General features: G+C 40.1%; 1 protein-coding gene across 1 annotated transcript in view; it reads right to left on the bottom strand.

Annotated features, from left to right (window-relative positions):
• Arhgef38 (Rho guanine nucleotide exchange factor 38) overlaps nt 1–27,695 on the bottom strand; it is a 113,198-nt gene that overhangs the window by 23,972 nt on the left and 61,531 nt on the right. Inside the window, exons 4-6 of the mRNA XM_036191547.1 lie at nt 19,844–19,991; nt 13,750–13,767; nt 3,403–3,602 (exon numbers count right to left, since the gene is read on the bottom strand). Of these exons, the coding sequence (XP_036047440.1) occupies nt 3,403–3,602; nt 13,750–13,767; nt 19,844–19,991 (366 nt within the window). The remainder of the gene's footprint in view (nt 1–3,402; nt 3,603–13,749; nt 13,768–19,843; nt 19,992–27,695) is intronic.

Raw genomic sequence — 27,695 nt, forward strand, 5'->3', positions numbered from 1 at the left:
AGTTTACTTCTCATGCTAAAGAAATCCGAACAGGGGAAGAAGTTGGATTTTATCCTCAGTACCGGAGAGAGAAGTAAAGAAAGTTCCTTGTACTAGAAAAGAAGAACGCACCTCCACTCTGTTGGTGCATACTATCTGGGGGACTCGGAATAGAAAATCAGGTCCAAAGTAATGAAAGGACAACTGAACCTATCACACATCAGCCTCAAATAATAGGTGGGCTTTTCACAAGCTCTGTGATTTGGGGCCAGGTGAGTATTGCTCTGAGTTTTCCTTTCTTTGAAATAACTGTTACCGCTCATCTTGTTCCAAATGTTAGATACATTCAGTATTGGAATGGTGTAGGAAGATGTTAAGTCATAGGCACTGTTGATGATGGTTAAGCCAACAGTGCATGTTGAGATAGACAAGATGTACTATTTACTGTTTCAAGCTTTATATGAATGGTACTATATTGAACATATAAACTCAAGACTGATCCAAGCTTAGTTGCACACACCTGTAATCCAAGCACTGAAAAGTGGAGGCAAGAGGATCCATTCAAGGCCAGCCTCAGCTGCATAATGCGTTTGAAGCTGGCCTGTGCTACATTAAACCATGTTTCAGAAAAGAAAATAAAAACACCTTTCAAAAAAATTTTTGTGATTAAACCAGTGGTTACAAGTATTTTGTGTCATTGCTTTTTAATCTTCTCATTGTATCATAGTGCATAACACAGTTTATTACCCATTACTGGATTATTATGTAACTCTTTAAAACAAGTTTTGACCAGTTTCCCACCTTTTGTCTAAGACCAAATATAGTAATGTTTTGAATAGTACTGGCAAGTGGCACACATTCTCCGGCTCAAGAGATTGAGCATATCATATCATTGAGGATTTTAATTTTCAATCCTCCAGTTACTAGCAAAGCTTCCTGTGAATTGTTCTTTTTTATTGACTTTTTATTAGAATATTCTTATTACTGAAATAACAATAATACATTCTAGGCAGTCATCTTATGCATGCAGTCTTTTCATTTTGCTTGTGGTATCTTTTACTCTATTGCTTTGTTTTTCTGTTCTTTATGGTTTTAATTTGCTAAAACAAATATTTTGCTTTTTACTTATTTGAAAACAAAACCAATCAAAGAAAATGAAGTCGTTGCACCATTTATTTCTAAACCCCTGTCATTATTTAAGTGTTGGGTTGAGGTTGCACACTGGAAACACAAACTTGGATAAGAGCTCTTCGTGATCACTAATTCCACTGGGAGGATGAAGGCCTATTATCCCTGGGATGCGTGGGGTCCACCCAATTAGCACTCCTATATTGAAACCTACACTTAACATTAGGCATTAATTGTAATATCTTAGCTTAAAATAGTTAAGAATCATTAGTTAATTGTAGAAACAAATAAACCTGCCACTCCTTAGCCCCAAACTTGATTCCTGTGTGTCAGGACCAAATGAGTCAAATATATTAAATAGAGCCCTTCACATGGATCTGGACCTGGTCGGCCCATTTCTGCACTAGCCTTCCAGGGCTGTAAATCCAGGGCCATATCTCCTCCTTTCTCTACAGACATTTGGTGGCAGGAGGACTGTATGCCCACAATATACCACTGAGAACACAGCAGTCAGGTAAGAGTGAATACTTGAGTGCACCTGCTGGATTTTTAAAAATTTTTCTTTATTATTATGTGTTTTAAATTTTATACATCAGCCATGGGTTCCCCTGTCCTCCCCACTCCCGCCCCCACCCCCACCTACCCCCAGCCCCTCTCCTCCATTCCCATGTCCTCCAGGATCAAGGTACCCCTGGGGATTCATTTAAACCTGGTGGATTCAGTACAGGCAGGTCCAGTCCCCTCCTTCCAGACTGAGCAAAGTGTTCCTGTGTAAGCCCAAGAGCAAAGTGTCCCTGTGTAAGCCCAAGGTTTCAAACAGCCAGCTCATGCACTAAGGACAGATCCTGGTCCCACAGACTGGATGCCTCCCAAACAGATCAAGCTATTCAATGGTCTCACTTATCCAGAGGGCCTGATCCAGCTGGGGGCTCCACAGCCTTTGGTTCATAATTCATGTGCTTCCATTCGTTTGGCTATTTGTCCCTGTGCTTTTGCAATCTTGGAATCAACAATTCACGCTCTTGCAGACCCTCCTCTTTCTTGACTGTTGGACACCTATCCAGCTACTCTGAACCTGATAGTAGAGAAAGTTGGAAGTACTCTTGAACGCATTGGCACTGGAGATCACTTTCTAAATATAACACCAGTAGCACAGACACTGAGGGAAACAATCAATCAATGGGACCTGTTGAAACTGAGAAGCTTTTGTAGAGCAAAGGACACGGTCAACAAGACAAAGCGACAGCCTACAGAATGGGAAAAGGTCTTCACCAACCCCACCTCTGACAGAGGGCTGATATCCAAAATATATAAAGAACTCACGAAATTAGACATCAAAATGCCCAACAGTCCAATTAAGAAATGGGCTATAGAACTAAACAGAGAATTCTCCATCCCTAATTATCCAGGAAATGCAAATCAAAATGACTCTGAGATACCACCTTACACCTGTCAGAATGGCTAAGATCAAAAACACAGAAGACAGCTTATGCTGGAGAGGATGTGGAGCAAGGGGTACTCTCCTCCACTGCTGGTGGGAATGCAAGCTTGTACAGCCACTTTGGAAATCAATATGGTGCTTCCTTAGAAAACTGGGAATCCATCTCCCCCATGACCCAGCTGTAGCACTCTTGGGCATATACCCAAGGAATGCTCAATCATACCACAAGGGCATTTGCTCAGCTATGTTCGTATCAGCTTTGTTTGTAATAGCCAGAACCTGGAAACAACCTAGATGCCCTTCAACTGAAGAATGGATAAAGAAAATATGGTACATATACACAATGGAATACTACTCAGCAGAGAAAAACAATGACATCATGAGGTTTTCAGGCAAATGGATGGATCTAGAAAAAATCATCCTGAGTGAGGTAACCCAGACTCAGAAGGACAAACACGGTATGTACTCACTCATAGGAGGATACTAGATGTAAAACAAAGATGATTAGACTGCTACACAACTCCAGGGAGGCTACCTAGAAAACGGGACCCTAGGAAAGACCCAAGGATCACCCAATGACAGAGAAATGGATGAGATCTACATGAACAACCTGGACGACAGTGGGAGTAATGATGGATTTGTTTTTTAATTTCCAGTTTTGTATATTTTTAGTGGTCTTTTCCTGAACTTAGCTACTAAGGCAATCTCACCCTCTGCTCTTGTCCTCTGACTCTAGATTTCAAATCATCATGTTCACTTCAACTGCTGTGTAACCATTCAGACACTGTGATCGCCACACACAAACAGAACACTCCAATCCTGGGAAACAGTCAGCCTTCCATACTTCCACCTACCCAGGTCTTTCCTTCTTTTCAGCTCATTGATGTTAACATTAATGTCCTTCACAGCGGCGAAGGCTTCTTCCAGTGCTCTGTAGTCTGGGTGGGAGGGAGGGGTTGAGTTCAGAAGTTCACACAGTAGCAGTGGGTATTTCATCACACGTTGAATAGGTTTGATCATCAAAGAGCCCATGTCCAGCAGGTTTGGTTTGCCTCTACAACAGACACCATTGATATCCATGTTATTTTTACTAACTTGGTTTTTCATTTTGTGATTAAAAAAATGATTGCTTCTAAAACAGTTTTTCTCCTTTCAACTGTATAAAATTTCCAAAGAGAAACAAGAGCTAAAAGAATGACAAAAAGAAGCAAGTCTAAAAGATCCCACTAACCAAAAGAAATAACTAAAAGAAAACAAATAAGGTATACCTACCTACCTGCCAAACAGCGCCTGTGTTTAGCTTTACTTACACATCAGTGTATGCAACAGACTTTAATACTAGCTTCAGAATATGGTTTCCCCAGGACAACCAAGAAAAATGAAATTCCCTCATTGTATTTTTATTATTACTAGTGAGCAAAATAAACTCATTATTGAAAAAGTTCAAATATTTTACCTGAAAACCATTATCAAAGCTAAACATTGTCCTCTCTTTTCTAACAAGCTGAAAATTTGTTCATTTAGGGGTCGTACCACAGACTCCAGAAGAAATTTATAACGCAGGGAATAACAGTTAAATTATCACTACTATACTTCCCTAACCACCACTCACAAGATGGCTTCTCCATCTGTTTCTCCCAGGTGAAATCAGCAGCTCTTTACATTACTACAAAGCAACAGCCAGCACACGCGCGCGCACACACACAGACACGCACGCACACACACACGCGCGCACACACACACGCGCACACACGCACGCACACACGCACACGCGCGCGCACACACACACGCACACACACGCACACACACACACACGCACTCACACACGCACACACACAGACACGCACTCACGCACGCACACACGCGCACACACACACACACGCACACACACACGCACACACACAGACACGCATGCACGCACACACACACGCACACACACACACACACGCACACACACACACGCACACACACACAGACACGCACTCACGCACGCACACACGCGCGGACACACACACACACACGCACACACACACACACTCCCCCCCACACACGCACACACGCACACACACGGCACTTCTATGTGTGCCTCTGAGACAGGGTGGAAGCCTTCCCACTGGTCTGGGTTGTGCAGGAGTAACAAGCCCCAGCTCCATCAAGTTACCGTCCAAACCACTGCCTCTGACCTTTCAGCCAGCAGCAACTTCTAAAAATCAATTTAGGGAACAGAAAATGATACACAGAAAGTAATGACACCTTTTAAGTCCCAGCAGGTGGATTTTTCACACTCATGCTTAAAAAAATACTAATAAGGGTAGACAATAGTCATGTAATATGAAAAAATGAATTAAAAATTTTTTTAAAGTGGTCTAAAGGCATCTTAAAAACCATTTAGTTCAAGTTTTCATTTGACAAATGAGAAACTAAGGGATGCTAATTGTCATGTACACACACACCCCCACACCCCCCCCACACACCCACACATACACCCACACACACCCACACACCCATACACACCCACACACACCCACACACACACACACCCCACCCCCCAACCCACCCCACATGCATGCACGCGCACACACACGCGCACACACACGCGCACACACACGCGCACACACACGCACACCAGCTCTATTTCATCTCCATATTTTGTGTTCATCATCTACCTTATTACTGTCTGTAATCATTTTATTTCCCAATTTTTCAATTTATGGCTAAGTTTTCTGTCACCACAGCATCACCCACCAAGATTACATTTTATCAATGCACATATTTGGACCAAGAAATCACTGAGTCATCAGGCTTTCTGTCTTGTGCTTTTATTTGCTTTTAAAGACTCCCCCCCCATTTCAAAATGGATAGATACATGACTTAGGAAGGAGTCCACTCATATCTTGAAAAAATTATACTAGCCTAACAGATACAAAGACTACAACAAACGGAAATGTTTTTAAAGGAAAACAAGAACAAACGCTAAAGGTTTGCAATAAACAAAGATAAAGGCTAGCAGAGGGGGTGACAGAGAGAAGGATTGAGAGAGAGAGACAGACAGACAGACAGAGAGATCAGGGACGGAAGGAAAGAAACATCATTGGTTTCCAGAAGAACTGGATGAAGTAGATGAAGTACCATCAATTATATTGAAAACCCAACTAAAAGCATTTTGATTGATGGGATGTCAGTAGCTGGCAGCATTTTTTTTTTTAATGTATCAAAGCAGAGATTATCCCTTAACAATAGTTTACACCCTATGAAGACAATCCAATGGGACAGGGAATACGTCAGGAATGGTATCTAAGTGACTATAGTCAGAATTTCTCATGAGTTTATTCTTTGATTACCACCAAACATTAATTTATGTAATCATTCAAAAACTACTGAAAACACTATCCAGAATAAGTCATCAAATACTTTGAAAAAAAGCTAACAGATCACTTATTTGGAGTCATTCCTGTATATATGTAGATGTGTACATTTTAAAAACTAGAACAACAACAACAAAACCCAAACAGAAAACAAAGAGCCCAAAGCATAGACATATTAAATGGCGAAGTTGTTTCTGAGAGTTGTCCTCCTTCCTCCTATGCCTAGATCTGTCATGCACCAGTCTGGGCCTGTAATCGAGTTCAAGTGTTATCCCTACTTCTTCTTCTCTCAGTCTTTAGCACTGAATTTCCAGTACCTTTGTTTTACGATTCCAATGATAATTAGAAATGATTATTGTTTCTTTAAAGCATCATAAATGCAAATCTGAGAAATGACTGACAAAATGAGATATTTCCCAGGTACTTTTGTCTTCAGACATTTTTTTTTTCAGTTGCCCAAGTGACAATCAATAATGTTCTGGTATCTGCATCAGACAGACTACACTGTGGAAGAAAAGATAGAGGATGTGTTGAAAGATAACAGCACTCCAGGCGCTTGGTGTCTCAAGGTTCACCGCCATATCTAATCCCCTCTAGTGAGATTAAGTTTTGATAATGGTGGAGGCAGATGAGTCCTATGTATAATATCCCCTGTCAGCCAGTTGTCACCTGCTGCCCCATAGTAAGGAACCAAATGTGTCATGGGAATCCACAATACTGTGCCGAAACTGAATGCAGTCATTAACATATAACGCTGTTTCGGCTTCCTCTTGTATCACACATTTCTTGACAAGTGTTTACTTCCAGACACAGCCACACTATCTCATCACACATGATTACTGGGGGCCTTATCAGGTTAATCAAACACAGTTAGCTTTGTTTTAGCACTATCTAGTTTTGCCACAAAGATTTTCCAATAAAATGGAGGAAAAAATATTTAGACAATGTAAAAAGTATGGTGGAAAACAGAAAGAATATTCCATGTGAAATATGCCTGTATGTTTTAAGTGGAGGGAGAATAGAAGAAAAATCATAACTTAATGACTGGCTATAATTTTTTGAATTTCTTCTATTTCATGACCACAAATATCCTAAATTTTGTATTTATTTTATAATAACTGTAAAGAAAGCTTTTAAATTTTGATCTCCTTATGGAACTTTTAAGTCAACGATAAAGAAAACTGTAGAGAGCTACATAACAAGTAGCATTTGCCATAAAATATGGAACTCAAAATAAATACAAAACTATTAAGTTTTAGAAGAATAAAGGAGGACAATGAATTACAACTCATGTATATGAGTGTAGAGAGGCATTAACTATGGAAAAGCAATACTTAATCATTCCAGAAAATTTACCATGAACAGTGTCTTAGTATCTAAGGGAGTAGGGAGCCTAGAGGGCTGAGGATCAAAATGAGAAGGATCAGTTGAAAACACTATTTCAGAAACTGTCTAATTTGAGAGGTCTAAAACAAAACAAAACAAAACAAAAAAAAGCTAAGGGAGGTCATCTGAAGAATTAAGAATGCTTGGAAATTAACAGAATAAAAGCAGAAATAACAACTAAGTACACCAGGAATCTAGGAGTTAGCATCTATTGGTAGAATTTCCAGGATAAAACATCAGAACACACCAGGAGGAGGAAATCATCATGCAGAGATTTAAGAAAAGCCAGCTGCTGGCAGCACCCATTGCCCAGAATGTGAGATGAAACAGTCACACTTAGCCACCCACAAAACTTCATTCAATCTTCCGGGGACAAGGAGACTCTTAAATCCTTCAGAGAAACACACAGGTACCACAGACGTTGAAGATGGAAAATAAACAGTGACCTCTAAATTCTAACATTGGTGGTTGTGGTGGTAACAGTGGCAGCCACAGTGGTGGTAGTGTGTAGAGATCAACATCAGGTCCTTCCCCAATCATTCTCTATCCCGTTTCTTGAGACAGAGTCTCACTGAACCCCAAGGTTACCAATTTGGCTAGACAGGCAGGCCAGTAATCTCCAGGGATTCCCTGTCTGAGCCTTCTTAACCCTTGACTACAACATGTCCAGCTTTTATGTGGGTGCTGGAAGTCCAAACTAAGTTCCTCATTCTTTTTTTCTTTTTTCCTTTCTTTTTTTTGGAGCTGAGGATCGAACCTGGAGCCTTGTGCTTGCCAGGCAAGTGCTCTACCACTGAGCTAAGTCCCCAACCCCCCTCATTCTTACATGACAAATATGTTAACTATGAGCTATCTCTTCAGTCCCCTTTCCTTCTGAAACAAAAGATTTATAAAGTGGTAGCCAATTTGATGTTTTGAAAACAATAATCAACTTCATCAGGGCTAAGTGGGCAAGGGCACTTACTGCCAAGCCTAAGGATTCCTGGAACCCACATGGTAAAAGGAGAGAATAGACTGTCTAAAGTTGTCCTCTGCCCTCTGCCCTGAGAGCTTTGTACACATGAAGGTCAGAAAAGGGCACCGAACGCCTGGAACTGGAGTCAAGTATGGTTTTGAGCCATCACGTGGGTGCAGGGAGTCAAATCTGGATCCTCTGCAAGAGCTGCAAGTGCTCTTAACTGCTGAGCCATCTCTCCAGCCCATTATCATTCTTTTAGTACTAAACAGACAAGGAATATGTTTCTTCTAGAAAAATGGATATATTCCAGTGTGTGTCTACATGTTGTTTTATAAAATAACTTCCATATTGTCCTATGAGCCAACTATTCTGTATTTAATGAAACTATGCAATATTTCGTTTCTAAGCCGTATATGTATATGATGTTTTCCCTCTGAAATCATACAAGATTTCACAATGAAGGCAACCAACACTTTACTATAAAATAGAAAAAGCTTTTCTTGTACTTTAATTATTGAAGCCTTCACCACTGTTACAGAATTAGTCCAAGGTTGTTATTTTAGGACAGATGACCTGAAGAAGACCTGTTCCTTGGCACACCAGCAATCCCAATGATAGGAATGATGAGCCGTTCCTGGGATTTCTTGGCATATGAAATTTAATTGAAATTATATTAGGATTTTCCATATGTTTAGTAAAGTATATGTAGCAATGTAATACATAAAATTATTTCTGAAAAACTAGAAATAAAGTACTTTTGAAATCACATGCACCAATAATGTCTGTAGTAAGTGAATTTGCACTCGTAGACTAATTTATTACAAGTAATGTGCTTGATTACAAAAACCAAACATTTTGATTTGTTAAGAAATATCCAGTAGCTTTTCCTATGTTTTTTTGTATTTTATTTCTATTTTTAAAAAAGTAGTGCAAGTGTTGCTTCTAAGTAGCCTAAATTGATCAATATGAAATCTAGATGTTCATCAAAACACCAGCTAGTATTTCATAAGTAAGTCCAGTCTTGGAGAGGTGGTTCAGCACTGAGACTCACTGTTGTCACAGAGGACACTTTCCAGCTCCCAGGTCAAGGGGCTCACCTCTGCTGTAACTATAGTACCAGGGGATCTAACATCTTCTGCTGTCCTCTGTAAGCAACCCACCCTCACATATTTACAAGCAGTTAAAATTTAAAAATTACTATAGTTCTAGAGTATTACTTGAATCTGAGATGGTGATACCTCCCACAGTATTTTTTTTTTTTTTTTATTGAGGCAGAGTCTCACTTCGCACAGTATTTTTTATGTTCAGGATTGTTTTGGCTATCCTGGGGTGATTTCCTTTCTATATGAAATTTATGATTTTTTAAAATTTCTATGGAGAACTCTGTTGAAATTTTCATCAGGATTCCATTGAATCTGTAGGTTGCTTTTGGTAGGATGGTCATTTTGGCAATACTAATCCTACCGGTCCATAAGCATAGGAGGTACTTCCTTTTTCTGTTATCGTTTTCAATCCTTTTCTCAAGATCTTAAAATTCTCATTGCACTGGGCTTTCTCTTTCTTGCTTAGAGTCATGCCAAGACATTATTATTTTTTTGAGGCTCTCAGGAATGGTACTGTGTCCATGTGTCTGTCATTTGCAAATAGGAATCATATTGATTTTTTGTATGTTAGTTTATATATCGCTACATGCTGGATGTATTTATCAGTTGTAGGAGTTTTCTGATGAAGTTGTTGTGTCTTTTATGTATCTGCTAAATAGATTATAGACCCTAAGGGAGAGCCTACTATTATTCTGCTAAATGGATACAGTATTAAATTGATTCATAATGACTTATCTTTATGCCCATCGATTTATATATATCTCAACCCTCATCAGAGAAACTTCTATTTGCAGTGGATGGTGATTATAAAAATCAGTTTTTTCATTGCTGTGATGAAATACCATGACCAATTGACTTAGTCAAAGTTCTATCGCTGTGAAGAGACATCAAGACCATGGCAACTCTTGTAAAGGAAAGCATTTAATTGGGGCTTGTTTTTGGTTTCAGAGGTTTAGTCCATTATCAGGATGGCAGGAAACATGGTGGCATACAAGTAGACATGGTGCTTGAGGATGTGATAGTTTTACATCTGGATCGGCAGGCAGCAGGAAGAGAGGAAACCACTGGGCCTGGATTGGGCTTTTGAAACTTCACAGCCCACCCACAGTGACACATTCCTTCCAACAAGGCCACACCTCCTAGTACTGCCACTCCCTGGTGACAAAGCATTCAAATACATGAGCCTATGGGGGACATTATTTTTTTAAAAAAAACAACATCCCACTCCCTGTCTCCCATGGGCTTATAGCCATATCATAATGCAAAAATACATACAGTCCAACCTCAAAAGTCCTCATGGTCTATAACAGTCTCAACACTTTTTAAAAGTTTGGAGTTCAAAGTCTCTTCTGAGACTCAAGGCAATCTCTTAACTGTAAGCCCCTGTAAAATCAAAATAAAAAAGCAGATCACATGCTTCCACCACACAACAACACAAGAAATACATTACCATTCCTAAAGGGAGGAAAGGGAGCATAATGGAGAAACACTGGACCAAACCAAGACCTAAAATCAGCTGGGCAAACTCCAAATTTTGCACCTCTAAGTCTGATATCAAAATGCTTTTCAGATCTCTACCTCCTTTCAGCTTTGTTGACTGTAATATATTTCTCTCTCTTGGAGTGGTTCCATAGCCAGTCTTCAGCTTTCCTCAGCTGGTATCCCACAATTCCAGTGTCTGCAACATCTTGTGGTCTCCAAGGCAATCCAGGGTTCGCCTTCACAGTTTCATGCAATAGACTCTGTGTGCCATCTCAGGAACACCCATGACACATGCCTGGCTTCAGTGACTTTTCTTAGTCACAAAGGAAGATTACATACTCCCTTTCTTATATTGTTGACTCTAAAGCCAGACCTACATGGTGAAAGCTGCTGAGTTCCATTGCTTACTGGGGCTGGAGCATGGCCCTCTTGTTCAACTACATGTGCATCAGCTTTCTTTTGTTGATTATTTCCTTCACTGACTAAGCTTTTCTTTAATTCCTTTTCAGAAATTGAAGTTTAGCTGGGTGGGGTCTTGCCCTGAAGTCACTACTCCCTTTATTCCATTTAAGATCAGGCCTTTTTAAAAACTTTTTATCTTCTTGAGCACTGGACTTAGCTCCAATATACTTCCTGGTGCCCCATTTCTCCTCAAACTGTACATTTTGTGTTTTTCCTTTCTCGGCTTGCTCCTTTTCATTATAGATCTGCATAAGAGTGAACACTAATAACCACATGACAGTCAATACTAGACTGACTTGAAATCTCCTTTGCCAAGACCAATTAACCCCCAAACTCGTCAATTTAGCCTCAGGCTGATCTGTTGGACGAGAGCCAAAAGTAGCCACATTCTTTGCAAAAATATCATAAGAAAGGTTTCTAGGCCACTTACTAATATTCTCCTCTGAAGCTTTTTGAGCCAGGCTGTGATATTCTACACTGCTCTCGGTACCAGTGTCTTCCATGCTCCTACTAGTATGCCCCATTAAATCCCATTTAATTAAAATTAAAGTTTGAAATTAAAGTTTCAACTGCTTTCCTCATCCAAAGTCCACATTCCTCCCACAAGAATAGGTCAGGCCTATTACATCAATACCCCACTCCTGGTACCAACTTCTGTCTTAGTCAAAGTTTATTGTTGTGAAGAAACACCACAACCATATCAACTCTTATAAAGGAAAACATTTGATTGAGGCTTGTTTACAGTTTCAGAGGATTAGTCCTTTATCATCACATCAGGAAGCATGGTAGCACACAGGCAGACATGGTGCTAGAGAAGGAACCAAGAGTTTTAGAACTGTATCCAGAGGCAGCAGGAATAGAAAAAGATACTGGGCCTGGCTTGGGCTTTTTTTTTCTTTAACCTTAAAGCCTATCCCCAGTAACACACTACCTTAAACAAGTCCACAGCTACTCCAACAAGGCCACACTTCCTAATAGTGCCACTCCCTGGTGCCCAAGCATTTAAATCTATGAGTCTATTGGGGACATTCTTATTCAAACCATCACACCAAGTCAACTTGTAGAGGAAAATTTTATTTGGGGTTAAGGGCTAAGAGCCCATCACCATCATACTAGGGTTTAGAGTCTATGATGGCTGGGAAGTATGGCAGCAAGTGGCAGGCACCACAGCTGGAATAGCAAACTGAGAGTATACATCTTGAATAATCACAAGCATGAAGCAGAGAGAAGAAACTAGAAGAAACTAGCTTGAGACTTTTAACTCTCAAAACCTGGCCACTCCATTACACATTTCCTCTAGCAAGGCAACATCTTCTAAACTTCCCCCAAATATAGCCATTGGCTGGGACAGAGTATGCAAATGCCCTATGGGGTTGAACATCTCAATCAAACTACCACAGTGGTTAACAGAGACCCACAACTAGTTGAGGGACAGAGAATGAAACTGGGGAATGCTCAAAATTGACTGGAACACCTATATCACTTTCTTTATCCCAAGGCTCGAGGTTCATTGCAGAAAAGGAGGCATAAAGGATATAAGAGCTGGGGTAGCAGCTGCTTGCTGCCAAAATGGGCAAGTTCAAAGTGGCTCTGATCTTGGCTAGATGCTACTCTGGATGCAAAACTCTTATCATGAAAAACATTCATATGGCATCTCAGATCGCCCTTACAGCCACGCCTTGGTGGCTGGAATTGACCAGTGTCCCCCAAAAGTGACAGCTACCATAGGCAAGAAGAAAATCACCAAGAGATCAAAGATCAAGTCATTTGTGAAATTTTATGTATATAATCATCACATGATCCTCTGTGGATAACCCCTCAGATAAAACTGTTGTCAACAAGGATGTTTTTAGAGACCCAGCTCTGAAATACAAGACCAGGCACAAAACCAAGGTCAAGACTGAGGAATGATACAAGACAGGAAAGAACAAATGGTTTTTCCAGAAGCTTTGTTTTTAAGTATATTTTGCTTCCATCATTAAGATAAAAAAAAAAAAGAATATAAGCAGTACAGACACAGCAGGACAGATGTACACATGAACTTGCATCAACCGTGACAGCATGTACAAACCCTGTGCAAGCTCAAGCAAGACTAAATCTCAGAATGGAGATGGGCGATAAACAGGAAGTCCCACCCCTCGCCAAGGAGATATTGGCAAGTGATAGGTATTGGAAAGGAAGAGTTGGTATTCTTTAAAAATGTTGCTTCCGGTAAGTCAACCATGCTCCAAGGGAAAGCCACACACCATTCAGAATTTGTGCAGCACAAACTACATTTGATGGGTAGAAAATTAAGACACAAAATTGGGTGGAAAGAGGAAATGGAGCTGCAATGATCTGGGGGAGAGGGTGAATATGATCAACATGTATTGTATGACGTTCTCAAAGAATACATAAAGCTAAAAATTGAAAATTAAAAAAAATCTGTAAAAAAGAAGTACTTACTCTTGCATATATATATTCCTGTAAAAGAAGGAGAGAAAGTAAATCAATAAAAATTTGCACATATTAGGTAATATAAAACATTACAAATACTTTCAAATAAATTACTGTATCAAATGAAGTAGTGGGTGAGTTTCATGAATGCCCCATGGAATCAAGTGTCTTTAATTAGAAATATGTTCTAAAATGGCACTTTAATACACCTACCATCTTGCTTAATACCATATATGAAATTCAAACTAGTGATTTAGTTAATAAATTTTAATAATTTAAGTATGTATTTAAATTTATTTATGTTTACATTTTGAAAAAAATCCATCAAATGCAATCATGAGGAAAACCATGATTATGAGATTACAAATTAAGGCTTAAACTGACTTGTAGAATAATGTTATTAAGTACTCTATAATCTCTCTATGTAGCTTTAGGAAGATAATTCTTTAGAAAGGATCTCACCATGTAACCTCAACTGACCTTGAACCTCCTATATAGACATGGTTGACCTCAAACTATTACTGCATCAGCATCCCTAGAGTTGGGATTACAAATGTTCACCACTATGGTTAGTTTATCATAGTATTAACAATCCAACAAGAATTCTCAAATACAGCCTTCATGCAGGCCTTGCTAGCCTTGGGGGTAGGTTTTTGCCTCTGTAAAACAAGTCCTTTCATGGAAAAGCACACATGGTCTGTGTTTCCTTTTCCTGTCTCTCTACCCCATTTCCTAGTACTCATTTCTCCCAAGGTGCCATAGCAATCACAGACTTCCTGCTTCTAGGCAGGTCAGGTAGGCATGCAGCAACCTCCAGGATTTTAAGCCTGCCATTTCTTCTGTTCAGATTGTTTTCCCTCTAGATTTCTGTATACCTTACTCATTCATCCCTTTCAGGCTTTTGCTCAGGTATCCCTTCCTTGAGAAGACTTCTCTGACTGATCTTTGCAAAGGTCACCATGCTTCATACCATCCTGGCTGTCCCTATTCTCTGCTTTTCCTTCTCTTCCTAAGATACGCTAATATTTCCTACTATATACCACACTTCTTTAGTATATTGCTGATCTCTCCAACTTAGGCAAGGATGTATACACAATTTGTTTATTTCTATGACACCAATCCAAAAAGGGACCAGTATATGTTGGGGGCTCAAAGTATGTGTCAAACTAATTAGTCATGAAAAACAATGAAATTAGTCAGGACAACTTTAAGAAACAAGAGAGATGGAAGTTTCCTCCTAAATGTGGCATGTGTCTATTACAAAATAACACAATAGCTTCTGTTTATCATATGACCCATAGCTTCCTTTATGCTTTTTAATCTTTTTGAATACAATGAATATTTTTATAATAAATATTTCTAATATAAAAAAATCACACGGCTATGTTTTTGTTGGTTTGTTTGAGACAGTGTATTCCTGGCTATCCTGGAACTTGCTGTGTAGACTAGGTTGGCCTTGAACTCACAGAGATCCTCCTTCTTCTGGGTCCCGAGCACTGAAATTAAAGGCATGTGATTCCATGCCTGGATTTTTTTTTTTTTTTTTACTCAGTGATTGAGATAAAAATGTAATGATAAATACCTATGCTGAACTGGGTTGAATAAGTTTAAAAAGTTCCAGTTCTCCATCCATGTGGAAGACAGGTACATGTGTTAAAGCAACTGCTTCCTCATCCTCAGACTTGTATGTGTAAGTGGATCCCTAGAGATCTTGAGATAACTGGGTTCTGCGGAGTCCAAAACCTCTAAATGGGAATCAAAGACAAAATCACACTGTCTTTAAAGTCAATACCTGTTATCACTTTAGGAAATTATTAGTTGATATTTAAAATTTCTGTAGTGAAAGCAACTGTCTCTCAGTGGTCCTGGGACATCTATCCATTTCCTTTATGTTCACATTCTTCCACTCACTTACATCTTCCTCTAGTGGAGAATCTCATTTGTTCTAGGATCTATTTTTGTGCAGATCATATATTACAAAATCAATAAAACAAAAGAAATAAAACCACAATTTTTCATTGAAACAAGTGATTGAACAAATGGTATTTAGGAAGTAAATACACTGCAGTGGAAAGAAACCATTTTGTTTTTTAGTCCTGGAGAGACATAGAACTCTCTTTTCTCTTTCTCTCTTATTTACTTCAACAAACAACCTAAAATTATAATAAAATAAGCATGTGCTTCCTGTTCCATGCCACTCTATAAAGGAACCTGATATTTTTCTAATAGAGGGAACTATACTCTGTAAAGTGGATGATTCGCTTGATTTTCTCACCACTAAAGAAGAAACATTCCTTTTTTACGATGGATTTTTGAAGCTTTCCAGAAAGTGATTCCAGCCAAGGACAATCTAGGAAGGAGTTAAGCAGCGTCCATTTAGCTTTTTATGGGATAAAATAATTACTTCCCTCTCCTGCTGGGCTCATTGGAATTTGACTCACAAATTAAAGGTTTTATGCGAATTGAAGATTATGGTCTGTTTCCAAACAATGTCATACTGCAAGGAGCTGAAAGAATTTCCAGAGGTAGTTTTGATTTTTACATGGGACCCTCTGTTTGGATTCAAAACACATGGTGCTGAGAAATTAAAAATGCAGTTCCTTAGACAGCATGAGCTTTTTGCTGCTTCTCCAAGTGGGAAAGCCACAGGAACAACGTGACCAGACTGTCTAGATGACCAGCAGGTAAATGTTTTTTCTCCTGAGGATAGGACCTTTGTTAGCAAAAAGATAAACACAGGTTAATTTATAACACTAAGACATGAGGAGGCTAGAAATGTGACTCTAGCCATGAAAAAACTGAGGAAAGTCCTTTTGGTCCTGTTATTACAGAATGAACAGACCTGTTGGGGCCACTGACCTATAAGAGAGTCTTTAGTAATATTTTTAACTGGAAAACAGAAAGGAAGTGGCAGATAGGCTGTTCTAATTATAGCTACGCTTGCTGAATGGTTGCCGATGCTCACTTCTTCAAATAGGTCAGAAATCGTCAGTAACTCCCAAGAGGCTAAGCAACGAGGTCCTCAGTCAGCACAGATGTAGTGATACAACATCTCAGTCAATCCTAGGGGCCCTTTGTCCCACTGGGCTAAACATTCCTTGCTAAATAAAAAGAGCATGCAAATGCCCTGTTTTTAGGGTGTAGGTGCAGGTGTACACTGCATTTCTAGATAACTTTAATTAAAAAAAAAAAGGATTTATTTTATGTATATGAGTGTTTTACCTAGTGTATGTATATGTACCATGTGAACGTGAATGTCAGGTGTCCAAAGAGGTCAGAAGAGGGCGTCAGAGTCCCCGGAACTGGAGTTACAGATGGTTGTGAGCCACCATGTGGCTACTGGGAAGCACAACCGGGTCCTCTTAAGAGCAGCTGGCATTCTTCACCATGGAAAAATCTTTCTCCACCCCATTTTAAAAGTTACTCACTGTTCGTACACATTCTTGGTATCAGGCACTGGAGAACTCACACACCAAGAAATACTGCCCTAACACTTCAAAACTAATTTTCTGGATCCAAATCTAATTTTCTTATGTGAATGATAATGAGCTTCAAAGAATAACCAAGGTTCCTAAGCCTGGATATCATACAGAGCAAGGCAGTATCTCAGCCTTGCTGTTGGAGGTTAATCTTGGGCTAAACCTATAGAGATACTTTCTGGTGTGTTAACTAAATGAACTTTGTATTGCTGGCAAGCTTTCTGGACAGTTTTATCTCCAACTAGAGTTTATGTTCCTAGGGGGCAAGAACTATGCTTATATATTAAAAATATTTTCAACATTATCTAGTACTCTTAATAAATATTTATGAGACCCTGAATAAACATTTTAATTTTTGTTAAAATGTAACCTAAGTCTCTTGAAAATCTGCATTAGCTTCTGAGGCATGAAGTCACCTCTCATGTGGATATTTTGCTTCAAACCAACTCATTTCAGTATCCCTTGCACTGTTGAAAATGGAGGCCGAGGCTAATGTTCATTAGAAATGGCAGCTGCTCCTTTATTTAGCCAGTAGGAAAAGGCAGGGCGACAGTAATAGCTTTGACTGATTACTTGGCAAGGGAAACCAAGCCCTGAGGGTGTTCAGGACTCTCTTTGGCCTATAAACCTGTTTGAAAACCTGTTTCTCAGAATTTAAAGCTTGGCTCAGCTGAGGTCAGTATTACAGTGATGTCAATAATGCCACTGCACTCAGCCTCCAGGCAGACCCACACAATTCATCATCAACTTTATTTTCATGGAAAGGCAACTTTGGGGGAAATAGCTCCAGCTTAAACTATTTTATTTTGATTTTCTTTCCCTTAAGAAATAGTTCTGCCAATATTGTTTCATTTGGATTTTGTGCATTCTACACCTTAACACCTTTTGGCAGGGGAGATTATTTCTAAAAGTTAGAATGGTTCTGAATGCACAGAATTGGACACACCATGGGACAGTAGTATTTTTGAAGCTTAAAAAACAAAACACGTTATTGGGTCTGAAAGTAAACTGGAGATTCCACAATTACTTCTACCCTGAACTGCCTTTAAAGGAAATGGTATTGAGCTGTGCTGCATAGAGAATACTGTATCGGGCTCTGTTCTCTTAGGAATCAAAAGTTTATTGCATGGCACCCAGGCAGCTAAGAGAAGCAGTCAAGAGGACTACGGGCCCAGACGAAGTAGCTTTCTGTCCAGGTCCCTAGATATGCAGGTTAATCAAGGAAGCCAGTTTTTCATGTGTTGTGTGATTCCCCCTATTACTTCTAGAACCTGAAGGAATACCCACCTATTGTGAGAAGGTGTTTGTACGCAGGGCATCACTACCTTACGTGAGGATAAAAATACCTGTGCATGTAGAGGACTTGTTCTTCTTATAGGAATGTGTTTAGGCAAATACAATTTCACACTTTAATTTTTCTTCAAGCTGATATGGTAACATTGACCCACACTGAAATAACAAAAATTAGCCCGAGCTGCTCACCCCACACACGTGTCACCTGAGCATGTCCATCTCCTTGGAGACTATAAAGTTTTATTTTGTCAGTACAACATGTATACATACCACAGCACAAACCTTCAATAAATGTCCACATTTTTTTTTTCTTAAGGTATGGAAAAATACGAAAGACCTGCAATTGTTGGCCAGCAGAGGGCAATAAAGTTGAAATTTAATCAAAGCACTTTTTATTCGAAGCCATTTCCAGTTCTCATTGGAGCCTGGAAAGTCCTCCTCGGGGCGGCCTCCTTGGGGCGGCCTCCTTTAGTCTCCCCACTGCACCAGGATGCTGCTACAAACTTCTATCAAAGGGGGCCCTTCCTCTTTCTCTCACACAATAGGACACACAAAGGTGTGTGAGAGGTTCAGACTCCCACGTCTTGGCCTAATGCGTCAGCTTCCTCAAACTGGTTAACCCCTGGCCAGATGCAGCCCATTCAACAGGATACAGTCCTCAAGAATGGAGGTCCGTAGGAGAACTTGACAAGACGAGAAAAAGGAGGGTGAGTTTAGCTTTAAACAGGACTCCAGTTTCATCTAAAAGGTCAGAGCAAACACAGGCTCAGAGTCCCCTATTTACAAAGATATGATAAAATCTACGCTTATTAACTGCTTGGAGAACAGCAAGGGTTTAAAAACTTATTCAAACTTGTGTAGCTCCACTACCATCTCCTCACATGGTATGGATGAGGAGTGTCTAATTGTCCTGAAGCTAACTTTCACAGGGCCTTAGTCATCCTCACAATCCCCTCACAGGAGACCAGCCAACAATGAGGACTATTTAGGAATTCCACTAATGTAATCAACTCACGGGCCCTTGAGAATGCATGAACAGCAGCCTGCCTCTCATATCTTATTTATTTTATTATTGTTCTTTGACAATATTGCATTTTCCCCTCGTCTCTACAAAGCCTTGAATCTTTGTCTCACTTGTTATTTTTAGATATCATCTTGAGGGGGAACAAAAGTCAGCCTGGGCTTGTAGCACATTGGCTTTTTTCACAAAGCAGCCATCAGAGCAAGCCCTGTGAAATGTTGGCTGTGTGTGACCTTCCATCTCTGTCCCCTTCAAATGGCTCTTGCTAAGCAACCAGAGTAGACAGGATCGCCACTGGCAAAGGCCTTACTTTAAGGACTGGATACAGTGGTTCAAATGGTGCCTCAGCTCTTCCTCCTTTTCGTGGGACTCCAGTACACAGTGTGCTTCGTCGTGATGATAGCAGTAGATTTTATAAATGTCTTCCAGTGGTCCTTTAATCTGCAGGAATACCTCTCCTGAACAACGCAAAGCAAAGACAGAATGACCTCATCAGACTAAAGTGACATTTCACACGCTGTTACTTAGTGTTGAAGATTGTAATAAGTTAGGTCTAGCCCACCTGATCCCTAGATTGTTTGGAAGGGACATCGAGTGGATAATTTCCCTTTCCTTTTCTTCCTCCTCCTTCTCTCCATGCCTCCCTCCCTCTCCTTTCTTCTTTTCTTCCTTTTATGAAACATATAAAGAGCATAACAGGTCAGTGCACAGAATCACAGCTAAGAGCTGCCTAGATTAGTGTGGTCTGCCCACGTTCAAATCCAGCTATGCTACTGACTGGCTTTGAGACTTGAGCACATGGAACATGTTTTATATAACTGCTATAAACACATCATATAAGTGCTTCTTTCTCTGCATGCATGAAGAGATAAGAGGTCATTTACCCATATGAATTAAGAATGAATACATCTGAATTGGAAGCAGATAAATGATTTTCTCAAATCCTGCCAAGTAGGTGAGAAAGCCAAGCTTACAGGCCAGACAGTGTTCTTGAGTTTCAGCCCTCAAATCCTAGCACTTTGCTAGACTTTGGCTGTTATGGGAAGACCACTAAGTCAGAATCATAAACTAGGGCTTGGGTAGTGATTTGGGAAATAATTTTGTTGTTCCTTTTTTGTGTGTGTGGCTGTGTTCCCTCCTATTATTTGTGATAATTCTAAAGTGTCCCACTCATTTCTAGCTTATATCCAGCCAATAAAAGACTTTTGTTTCCTCTTCATTATATGGGATTTCTTCTCTGCTTATAGCTAGATTTTGAAGTGATGTGAAATGGTGTGTGTGTGTGTGTGTGTGTGTGTGTGTGTAAGACACACACACACACACACACACACACACACACACACACACACAGAGAGAGAGAGAGAGAGAGAGAGAGAGAGAGGTCGTCGATTGATTGATTGATTTGGGTGACCTGGAATTAATCCAATGAGTCAAGCATCTTTATAGCCAAAGGGCCAAGAGGTTCTTGCTGTTTCTGGGATTTAACTGGGTTGGTCTTTCTCCCAACATAAGTCTTGAAGATCTGCCCTTTAAGATAGGAATACCCACAGAAAGAAACCGTTAACAACAGAAAATAAGACAGGAAAGCAAGTGAAGTTATGGTTGGTTATAAAGTGAAGAGAGACTCCAAGTAGTACAAGCAGGTAGAAATGGGAGGTTTGGGACAGATCTAAGCTCTAGAAGTAGGATCAGTGACAGGCTTGGAGAGAGAGAGGTTCCTTGGGCATCGGAGCCTACGCATCTTCATATGAGATGAAGTTACAAATATGTACATTCATTACAAATGTAGTAATAATTGAGATTTAAGAAAAAGAAAGAGCAAGGGACAGTCTGGCAAATATATCTGATCAAATCAGAAAGTTAAAAATCAAAGGCAATACTTGCTTTATATGCAAGGAAATTATCACTTGCAAATTCCCTTGTATGTTTTTCATAGCAGTGTCCCACAATTTCCAGACCTCCCCTTAACAGCAAAAGCTTCTTCTTTTTCTTCTTCTTTTTTTAAAAAAATTCTCTGAGTAAAATTCTGTTGGGGCCCTAATAATAATTATTGAAGTTAAAAGGTATTTAAGTACTCTAATTGAAAGTCGTTTATTCACCCAGAGGCCAGCTATAACACTGGTGGGCAGAATATTTCATTTCCCGCCCAGCCCATTCTGCTTCATAATAGTGCTGATGAAGCGAGGTGTCTCCTGGCCAAAAGCGATTCTGTTTCCACGGTAACGTGAGTCTTGGCTGCATTTCTTCAGCGGTGAAGGACAACTGCTCAGTCTAATGTATGTGCACTGGAAGGATGATTAGGAACGGAGAAAGGAGTGAACCAAGACCAGGGAAGGTAATTTCACTCTGGCTGCCTGACACAAAAGCACCAGAATCCTAGAAAACAAACCCCCATCTTCTTCTTTTTAAAAATTCTACAACCAAAGGGGGGAAAATTTTTTTTTGCAGTGACATTCCCTCAAAGCAACTATCTTGCAAAGGAATAACACAAAGCAAAAAGACAATAACTCTGTTTTAAATTTCTCTAGTGACACCCAAAACATAGTCTATGTTGTGTCGTATAATTGTTCCTGTGGGTCAGTTGCTCCTCACTGCTGTCCATGTATTCAGGTTCTTCTATTTTTAAGTTCTTGTTGATTCCCTTCTTCTTGCCTTTTAGAACCCCTGCCCCACGGTGTGGAATCTGTATCATCCTGAATTTCCTCCATCGGTATGCAAACTTAGGGTAAAGCCACAATATTCAAGGAAGCTACTTATCCTGGGCTTTGTCTGAGAAAGTGGCTCACATGGGAATGAACGTGGTTATTGTTTTGAGTTCATCTTTACTTAAAAATTATTTATTGGATGACTATTTTGCACTGAGCACTTTAATTTGTACTAGGGACACAAAGAACCAACAGTTCATTCAAATAACTTATATAAGCCAGCAAGGGCAATAGAGAAGAGTAAGTTCCCATTCACTGTGCTATACAAAAATGCAGTACTAGAGCTGGGCAGCGGAGAAGGGAACATATTCAGTCTCTGGGGAACTCTCAGTGAGCATGGGAGAAAGGAGGTAGTGAGGGGGAAATGCACGCAGAATCTCTGAACGGCCTGGGGTGCAAGGCTCAGTGGCTCTAAGCCTTTGAGGAAGCTCCAGAAGCTGAAGTGGGCACCACTCCTGAAGCAGAGTGGGCACCACTAAAGAGCAGGGTCTGAAGGAGATGGAAAAGCACATACAGATTTTAGGCAGTAGACTAACAAGACTAGATAACGGCTTGGAAAATTATCCTGATGATGAGTCATCTGAGAGGTGGAACTGGAGAAAGGAGTTGAGACTGGAGAAGAGAAACCAGTCATAAGTGAAAGAAAAACAGAGGGCAAGCATAGGAGGGTACGTAAATTAAGAGTGCTCTGTGGTCCAGAGATGTAGCTCAGCGATAAAGCACATGCTTAATATGTGCAAGGGCCTGGATTCAACCCCCAGAGTCACAAGAAGGACGAAAAAGCGATATAGCTTCAAGTGCCTGTCTTCATATCCTGGTTTTACTATTTACAAAATGCCTGACATTTGGGGAAGCTAGCTGTGTTCTTGGCTCAGAGTAACAGCAATTGTAAGATAACCGATCGTTAATGGGGTTAACTATGTCATGATTTTAAATCAGTAGCTGGGACATGTAAATACTCAAGGTGTTATACAAGGAAATCTGAAGCAGGGAGGAGAGGGGAGCAGAGGGGCAGCGAGAGTGTATGAACAGCCAGACATCCAGGATTCCACACGACTGAACAAAGGTGATGTGTGGAGAGGATTCAAGGTGCAAAGAGAATGAATTTTAACTGTAGCTGTACCGATTGGGAATTGCTAGTTATGTAGTCAAGTGGGAATGTCCTCTGTGGACTTGGGTACATGAGTATGGGGTTCAGGGAAGTAATCTAAAGACATGTGAGAGTGACACAGGGTTGCAAATTGTGGGTAGTAGAAATCATAGATTTAATGTGGTTGTTACAAAGAAGTCTAGAGAGAGAAAGGGAAGAGGGTGTGAAGATTCAGTGTTTGTGAGCTCTTACATTGAGAGGAGACAAACAGATGAGAGCTCAGAGAAGGCACAGTCACAGAGAATAAATGGAGACTAGCAAAAACCAGCAAAGCCAAGAACAATCTTATGATTTATAATGACTTTTAGGTCTATGGTTTGTGCATATGTATGTGATTCCAAGACAATTTTCCCTACTCTATATTGTATATATTGACTAACATACATTGCTGTGAAAATATATGGCAACCCTCTTGGCTTTTGCAATTTCAATCTACAATGTTTAGACATGACAAATGTAGCTAGTAGTGTATTTCTCAGTATGCATCCCATTGCTAAGGAACACATGAGTAGACAACACAGTGATAAATGTTGCCGAGATCAAAATTTGGGAATTGCAGTCTGTGTTGCCACCACTTCCCATCACCTAGCCACATTCTTTTTTTTTTTTTCTAAATCAAAAGAAAGTTTGGTTGCTCCAGATATTTTTGGTGTAAGAAAGCACACTTATTTCTCTGTGATGCAAAAACCAGAGGGCTAGGCCAAGCTGCCAATGGCTTGAGAACACAAGCCCTGGGCTTTTGTTTCACAGAGAAGTAAGCACGTCTCACCCCACAGATGCCTTGTTTTTGTTGTCTTTTCTCCCAGAAGACCTTAATTCTGACCAACACACTATATTTCCTTTCTTCTTTAGAAGGAAATATTTTAGGAGAAATACTGAACTACAGCATTCCATTTTAAAAGTATGTGAAATGTTTAAAGTAGGAAATTAATTGTATTAACAACCAAAAAGTTTTACAAGTTCAACTCTAAAAAGCAGCTACAATGGTGTTTTAAAAGAACATCAGTTAAAAAATTAAAGGTCTGGCCCCACCCCAAGATGGAGAGCTACAGGCAATTAGCAGCTACTGAGTGAGGGAGAGGCAATCTTCCACAGGGACAAGCCCCTGAGAGATTTGGACTCTATTTTAAACATTGAATTGCAATAGCTTAATGACATCTTAAAACTCTTATTCCAATCAGGTGAATGAAGTATGCATTTCAATACATTTTTTAAAAAAATATTATACTTACATATATGCAAACAGTGTGTTTCTTTAAGCATTGAATTACCATTAAAGTATTTTTAGAGACAAAAAAATTAAAGGACTGAGTTCTACCTCAAAAGCTTTCTGTGGTTCTAAGTGAGTGAAACTTGTTTGTCAAGACAGAATATGCAGAATAAAGTGACTAGGATGGTGCCCAGAGCAGGGACAGATGTGGCCCCTCTTTGGGAAGAAGATTGGAGATCCGTATACAATGCTCTAGGCTCCGAGGTGTCACTTTCTTGGGTGACAAAAAACTTAGACATGTCATTCCCAACAGAAAGAGCCTTGCCTGTAGCATCCAGAAGATCCAAGGTGTGCTTTCTATAGCCTGGTTATCCTTCTTGGGTAGGAGCCCAGCTTCTTGGACTAAATAAGGCAGGTTAGCCAGCCAAGTGTCAGTTCACTCATACGCCTCCCTATTTTCTCCTAGACGTACTCTGTTTTCTAAGTGTGGAGAGTGATGAGGGATGGTGAGAAGGAGATGGAAGAGTCAATGCTACTGACGAAGCCACAGCCCTTTGCCACGAGCCCTGTCTAGCCTGGAAATAACAGTGACTGCTGAAGGCATCCAGAGGTCCTGGTTAGAGTGTATAGTTCAGACCAGATACAGGCGGCAAGTGGGATGCGCTTCCATGGGATTAAGACAGATGAATCCCTCGAGATTCAGTTTTACTAAAGTATTTAAAGAGAAGCACTGTTTTCACGGGAGCAGGCTGGAAACTTTACACAAATTTTTCAAGTAACACTTCAGTGTTTTTGTTTCTTTTTCTCTTGCCTGCAGCTGTGGCTTCAAGTAATTCCCTGGGGCTCAAGATAATTCTCTTCTGATTTAAAAGAAATATATTTCAGTAAAAGTCCTTCAAAAGCAATAGCATAAGAGATGTTCAGAAAAATGTATTCATTTGGTTTGTAATTCTGAAGCCCTGGAGGTGGAAGTGCCACATTTGCCCAGGAATGAGTTTAGGAGTCAAAGATGGGTGTGGAATTGGGACCAGTGATGGAAACTGATGGGAACAATGAAGAGGAAAAAGGGAGATGGGAGGTGTGTCCTATCTGTGACATCACCATGTCCAAAGCTATGGAAAGCCATCACGTGTGTGGTAGGACTGGCCTCTCAAGAAGAGCCTTCCTGCAATTGAGATGGCATCTTCCCAGAATTTCCAACCATAGGAGATAGTCTTGAAGCTGGACAGGACACTGGGGTGCAATCATGCGGAGTGGAGACAGGCAGGAGATGGGATGAAAGGAACTCTGGCCTGGGTTCCTTTCTGTTTGTAGTATAATTGTGGGCAAATCACACTCTAACCCATTTTTCTCTCAACAACAGAATGCATGCTTGTTAAGTATTAGTTGTGCTCTGACATTTATTTTGGTGGCAACTCATGCATGGTCTTATCATGAAACTGTTTCCTTTCTGCATACTTTAACGCCAGGATGGGGGAATCCTCACAGCTGGCATTCTGAGACCAGGTTGGTTCTTTGAGAAGGCTTAGGGTCTTCTGGCTGGATAAAGGCTCAGTAACCTTTCATACTCAAGGTAGGTGACACAGAGCAAGGCTCCATTCTCAGATCAACTTATATATCTTACTTTAGTAAATACCTCTTTTGAGACCCACCTGCTACTCTTCTATGGTGCTTATCAGCCTCTAACAATAATACTGGCCCAAACTACAGACTGACTTGATAACAGCTTAACTTTCTTATCTCTGTATTTCATGCATTTACTAAGTGGTGATGAACACAGTGTTCTCATCCCTTGGGGACATAACAGTCATACAGCAGATAAAACTCTTCACCTAATGGAGTTTATATTCAGAGAGGGTAGGGGTGTGCCTTAAATACTGCATCCTTCTTCTATGGAGGTCTTGCCATCTAGAGACATTTAAAATCTGAACAAAAGGATGTGGCATCCATTGCTAGTTATGAATCTGTTCTTCTGAGCTCTTCTTCCAAATTCACAGAATTTGGTTTGACAATACACCCCGTTGAAATACAAGTCTGGTATTTCTCAAATTTCTGGTAGCTACGAGTGGCAAAGTATACCTTCATAAGCATGTTTGCATTTGCATTGTGAAATAAAACCATGTGTAAAATACTCCCTGTAAAGGAAGTAGTTTTTCTACTATTACCGGAAGTGTTACCCGAAATTGGATCAACTATTATGGGACCACAATTTCAAAGCTACAAGATGAGGAGTTTGTAGGAAAAAGCTGTAAAGAGCTACACAGGTCCTGGTTTACAGCAATGGAGAACTCTTGTTATGGCTGAAAAATTAGTCCATTTTAGCTTGGTCTATTGTTTAGTTTTCTACCCAGAACAGGCAAATGCAATCAATATCAATCCCAATGGTCTTCTCACAACTTGAGTTGTAGTGATACAACCACAGTTAAAGTCCAAATCCATCTCCTCCAAAAGCTGTGATATTTCCTGACCTTTGTGTACCTTCAGTATTTGGCCCCCACTTGCTCATCAACTTTTAGCTTCATAGAGGACAGATATGCTCAGGGATGTGTAGATGCTGACGCTGTTGGGATTCAGGATGGTGTTGTGGCAAAGTCTTTTTGTGCACTGTGAAGACATGTTGCTTTCATTGGTTTAATAAAGAGATAAATAGCCAATAGCTAGACAATAAAAAGTTAGATAGGACTTGCAGAGAGCATTGAGATGAAGAAGGGTGGAGTCACCAGAAGACACAGGGAGAATCAAGATGAACAGGGTTTACTGAGGAAAGGTACCAAGCCATGTGGTAGAACTTAGGTAAGAAATATGGGCTAATTTAAGTTGTTAGAGCTAGTTAGTAACAAGCCTAAGCTATCAACTGAGCTGGCTGGCAGGCAGAAAATTCCACCTACAGAATGGTGTTTCTGTGTGTATCCTGCAGTGTATGATTTCTCACAAGTTTGTTTAAATCTGCCTTCAACCCCCTAGTGCCCCTATCACAGCTCAGCTATTACTCCAGTTAGCCACTAGCACAACATCCTAGAACTCACTCTTCTCAGAGACTAGAACTCCAGGACTTTGTTTTATTATCATTGCAAGAAATAAATCCAAGCATCCCCAA

Source organism: Onychomys torridus, chromosome 6, assembly GCF_903995425.1.
Source record: "Onychomys torridus chromosome 6, mOncTor1.1, whole genome shotgun sequence".
Taxonomy (NCBI): Eukaryota; Metazoa; Chordata; class Mammalia; order Rodentia; family Cricetidae; genus Onychomys; species Onychomys torridus.